This window comes from Austrofundulus limnaeus, unplaced genomic scaffold, assembly GCF_001266775.1.
Source record: "Austrofundulus limnaeus strain Quisiro unplaced genomic scaffold, Austrofundulus_limnaeus-1.0 Scaffold379, whole genome shotgun sequence".
Taxonomy (NCBI): Eukaryota; Metazoa; Chordata; class Actinopteri; order Cyprinodontiformes; family Rivulidae; genus Austrofundulus; species Austrofundulus limnaeus.
Window position 1 is genome coordinate 26,784 of NW_013952781.1, and position 5,392 is coordinate 32,175.

A 5,392-nucleotide genomic window follows, 5' to 3' on the forward strand; every position below is an offset into this window, starting at 1 on the left:
AGGGGTGCCTTAAGAAGACATCACCAGGTAAAGCTGACGTGTTCGGGGTGACGTGTCATGTGAAGTTCTGAGCGCAGAGAGGACGATGCTGGTCCGGTTGTCACATACACTTTCCAAAATAAAAGCAGAAACACTAATCTTTAATTTTCATCCCTTTTCTTATCCTTCCTTTGCCCACCTTAAGTTAAAGTGCCAGTAGAATTGTTTGGTTTTAACATCAGAGCTGACGTTTTACTGTCTATATATAAGTAATCTGAGTTTAATGGGAATTGAAATTCGGACGCGGGTTTTTATCTCATTTAAMTTTGACGCTTGTTATAAATAGCCCACAATCAGGTGTAACTTATGATTTGTTCAGTTTGTGTAAATAAATGATTGCATAATGTTTTATGAATCAAATTGAACTCGTCTGACGTTCCCTTATTGTGTCACTCTTCACTTTGCACWGTCAAATATTATAGTAATGAGAAAAACCTTGGTAAAATTTTCTCTCATAACTTTGTTAAGAGAAGRTGTAGGGGGACTTATTTTACATAAGTCACCTTTCCCTTACATGGTGATGGCGGATGAACAGTGATTATCCAGCCGTACATGTTGTGGCCGGCTGGTCAAGACATCCCTTAACGAGTTACACATGAGGGAACTGATGCCTAGTTTTGCGAGTTTTGTAATGAGCTTAGAGGGGATGACTGTGTTGAATGCTGAGCTGAATCTATGAAAAGCATTCTGGCATAGGTGTTTTTATTCTCCAGGTGTGAGAGGACAGAGTGCAGTGCWATGGAGACTGCATCCTCTGCGCTCCTGTTCTGATGATWCGCAAACTGATGGGGGTCCARGGTCGGGGGGATAAGCTTTGAGGTCGGCTAGGACAAGCCGCTCAAAGYATTTTGTGATGACGGGGGTGAGAGATACTGGGCGGTAGTCATTGAGCCTGGATGGGYGGGAGACTTTGGGTAAGGGAATGATGGAAGTGGATTTAAAGCAGGTTGGTGCTACAGTACTGGCCAACGACAGATTGAATATGTCCATCAGCACTCCTGCCAGCTACTCGGAGCATGCTTTGAGAGCACGTCCAGGAATGCCATAGGACATGCGGCCTTGTGGACATTAATCCTGCTCAGTACCGCTCCTACATCAGTGGGGGAGAGGGTCAGTGGTTGGTGGTCTGGAGTTACATCTGCCTTGGTTCCTGTTGTTGGGTTCTCCCTCTCAAAGCAAGCATAAAAATTGTTGAGCTTGTTGAGGAAGGAGGCATCAGAGGAGGTGGGTGAGGGAAATATGGTCCTGTAGTCTGTGAGGGTCTGGAGTCCTTGCCACATACATCAGGGGTTAGAAATGTAGAAGTGTTCCTCTACCTTCCTTTTGTAGTGGTGTTTGGCCTTCGTGATGCCCCTCTTCATCTCGGCTCTGGCTGTGCTGTAGGCCTGTGCATCCCCTGATCTGTAGGGGTGTTGCGGGCCCTCAGCAGGAGACGGACATCCCTATTCATCCAGGGTTTCTGGTTGGGATACAAGATKATATAAAAAAGAAAAAAATTGTATAGGTCTTCTGCACGGGTTCTTCTCTATTATTTCTCTCTCATTCTTTTGAACAGTGGCTGCTTTGTTTCCCCGATGTATAACTGGTCGCAGTCCTCCTGGCACTTAACAGCATATACAACATTGCTCTGTTTGCGCNCAGAACCCTCAAGCTCCCAGGCCTCTGGTAGAGGACCCGAGCTCAGAGGATGAAAGAGACCACCCGCGGAGGGTGAGAAGGGAATTATTTTTTTTTTATATATACTGTATATCTGTTGGCAAAAGTTTTTCCTAAGTCTATAGATTTTATTCCCACAGATGAACTGACTTTAAAATGATTGGAATAATGAAGCAGTCCCTTTATTTGTCCATACTTTGTCCATGTAATGTCCCCATCCATGACTGGTAATGTCAACAGAATATCACTGGGTGTCAATGAAGACTGGTCCAGTTAGAAAAAGTTCTGCTTTTGTTCAGGTTCTGCAGAATCAGACTAACTTTATTTACATTATTATTGATTCTCTCTTAGGTTCTGTCTTTGATATCTTCTGTTTCATTCCTCCAACCACCTTTCTTTCTGCTCTGCAGCCGTTTTTAAAACTCTGTGTGACCTCTGACCCGGACCCAGCAGAACATCTCATCCTGACTTTCTGATATTTCCAACTGTACTGATGGTTCTGATTGTGTTTCAGTGCTGCAAGAGTTGATGTTTGTCTCCATCTAGAGCTTCAAATGTGACATCATCAAGAAGGATAAATGAAAGTTATGAATTTTGAACTCTTGAAAACTGACATTAAGCTCACAAACAGCTGTCGTGATTGAAGTTAAACACTTTTTAGTTTCATTTCAGTTTTCATTTCTGCATAGTTTGAATAAATGATTTGTTTTTATTCTGTGATTTCTATTTAAAGTGGACATATCTGCAAAATCCACTATTTTAGCTGTTAAATGTATTTTGTTGTTTACCTGGAGTCTCTAGGAGGCAGAAAATTGAATTGTGTTGCACGGTGTGGCTACTTGACTTCCTAACAGGAAGTAGAGGACCAGTACTTCCTGTTTGGTTGTTCACCACAGAGATCAATGACTTTGTTTTCCAGCTGCCTTCAGGACCACCCAGAGTTACAATCAGCAATGATTCAAGCCTTATCTGCTCCACATTGTAAAAAATAAAAGGGTTCAAATTTTATGTGTTGAATTACATCGACAACTATGAAGTTAAGCAATAAATACATCCAGTCACTGTTTGGGTAACTAGCTTTAGCTCGTAGCTACTTTACAAATATTTTTATTTCTACTTGACGACTAATAGAGTCTCACTTTCTGCAATTATGTAACATCAGTTTTAACCCAAAGATGTAGTTTCAGATTTCTTTCTTACCCCTTTTTTATTCAGCACAGTGTCCAACAAAGACTCATCAGGTCTACAGGTCCTGTGAAATCCTGAGAAGGGTCATGAACTCACAACAGTGTCCAACAAAGACTCATCAGGTCTACAGGTCCTGTGAAATCCTGTGAAGGGTCATGAACTCACAACAAGGTGAAACAACTGTTGATTGGTTCCACAAACACACGATAGATTTTGGTTCTCATGTCACTGATGTTTACGTTAAGTAGAAAGTATTTCTAGCTGTTGAAAAAAAGTGATGAAGTTGGAGTAGATGTTAGATTTTTGTCTCGGTTTTACCTTTTTTTTTCATCTCATTGTGTAATTAAGTTGGGCGGTCCTTGGGTCAGCCCATCTCCTATTGGTCAAAAGACAGGAAGCTTCTTTAGAATTTTTATTTTTATGTACAGTACCCTGGGACAACAGTTGTTGTGACTTGGTGCTATATAAATAAACTGAAGGAGCAGATCTACCATGCTTTTTGTTTTAATTTACATTTACAACACTTTGTTGCAGCTGTGCTTGTTTTAAAGTGCCAAAACAGTTTTTGGTTTATTGAATCTTAAGTTTAGCATTAAAGCAGCTTCAGCTTTACCAGAATGCTTCTGAAAAGCAGCATCATGAAGATGAACATAAAAAATATAATGTAGGCCTGTCAAAAATTAAAATCAGTAGTTCCTCTGGATGGTTCTTCTTTAATGAAACGTTTCGTCTCTCCTCCAGGAGACTTCTTCAGTCTGAGAGTTTCAGGTGAACTCAGCCTTATAAGCTCCGCCTCCACCTGGACAAACAGGTTAGTCACATGTAAAAAAAAAAAGGGCCATTAACTAACAATAGGCTTGATTAGCTCTATTGTTCATAAAGGGTCATGTGACCCATCACCTGACCTGTGTCGTGTTGTGTGAATATAGTGAACGCAAGCGGGGGTTCAACATCTGCTTGTTTTGTAGGCCTACTTTTATAACACAAAACTGTTTGTGTTTAAGTTGATAAAACACATTTTCTGACAAAAGGGTTCATATTAACCTGACAAAGTTAGATTTTTTTTTACAAAACACAAACATTTACTTTGATCAAATGAGTTTATTTCTGCAGAACAAAAAGTACATCAGTTTTGTTTATTTTATTTCAAATTAGAACAGATGAATCATCAAGTCTCCATTTAATAACTAAACCAACCATGTTTTATTTGAAAAATGTCTTTCAATCCTGCTGAACTCTCAATGGGTAACATATTTACATTTTATCTGGAAATAAAAAGGACACCACGTACACGATTTAACTATCAATAGAACAAACAAAGTAAAGCCAGTTAAATGAAGTTTTTCTCTGAAATAAGATGAAAAAAACTCATCTCCATTTCTGACTGAGCTGAGAAAAAGTGAATCCAGCAGGAAATATTACATTTAAGGAAAGAAAGAAAAAACACACCTACTGAACATCCATGATCTTTTACTGGTTTCTTTACTTTGTGAAGGTTGGAGGACACCCTGAACAGGTCTTCAGTCCATCACAGGGACACATGGAGACAAATGAGACAAACAACCACTCTCTCTCTCTCAAACACACCTAGGGAAAATGACAGAGACCAGTTCAGCTAACAGCCACGGTTAGAGTCTGTGGGAGGAAACCAGAGCATCTGGAGAAAACACACAGCTGCACGGCAAGAATTGGAAAACTACCCAGAAACACCCCCCGGACCAAATTCACTCGAGCAACAGCTCCAACAAATTTACAGAAAACAGGAATGTTTATGTCCATTTTTAGATTTATTCAAATTAGAAACTAAACAGACTTTTTCTTGGTTTGCTCCTGTCCGGTTCCTACCTTTCTACAGGTGTCACTGTGGAAAAGGCGGAGCTACACCTGCACAAGTATATGACATTTTAAGCACCAACTTCAAATAGCAGCAGACAAGTCAACAGGAAAACACCTGGACTGATGTCAACCTGCAAACTAATGCCTGACAGGTTCTTCAAAGACTCAAAAGTTTTAGTCGACCAAAGAGTTTATCTGCGACACCATGAAACATCTAACATTTACAAAATATCAGGATGGTTTCCAACTTTACATAAAAACAAAATGAAAATATCTGTTGAGGTTAGAACCTTCTGCTCCAACATTAGACCCAAAACATTCAGGTTTCTTTAGTGTCGAGGTCCAATCAGCCTGGGATGAGGAAATCCTGCAAAAACATGAAAATATGGTCAATTCAAAACATCTAAGAGCTTCTTAAAAACAGATGCTTTAAAAATCTTTCATTTGTTTTTTAGAAAGTTCTGTTGACACCAGTTCTTGAAGTGGACCAGTACTGGATTCAGTCTTCAAGCTGAAACCACAGCAGGAAAACTGAGGTGCATCATTTAGTTAAAGCCAGGATCTGTCACCCTAACTGTCGACACAACCTCATTCTTTTATGTCTAAATTACTAATAAAGTTAGACATTTGAATGGTAAATAAATTACTAATAAAGTTAGACATTTGAATGGTA

The 5,392-nt window shown here is 39.7% G+C and overlaps 1 protein-coding gene across 1 annotated transcript in view; it reads right to left on the minus strand.

Moving 5' to 3' along the window:
* Positions 1–3,964: 3,964 nt before the first annotated feature.
* Positions 3,965–5,392, minus strand: part of si:ch211-216l23.2 (nuclear receptor coactivator 5) — a gene marked incomplete at its 5' end in the record, with an annotated part of 21,100 nt that continues 19,672 nt past the window's right edge. Inside the window, 1 exon segment of the mRNA XM_014023606.1 lies at positions 3,965–5,086. Coding sequence (XP_013879060.1) covers positions 5,049–5,086 — 38 coding nt within the window.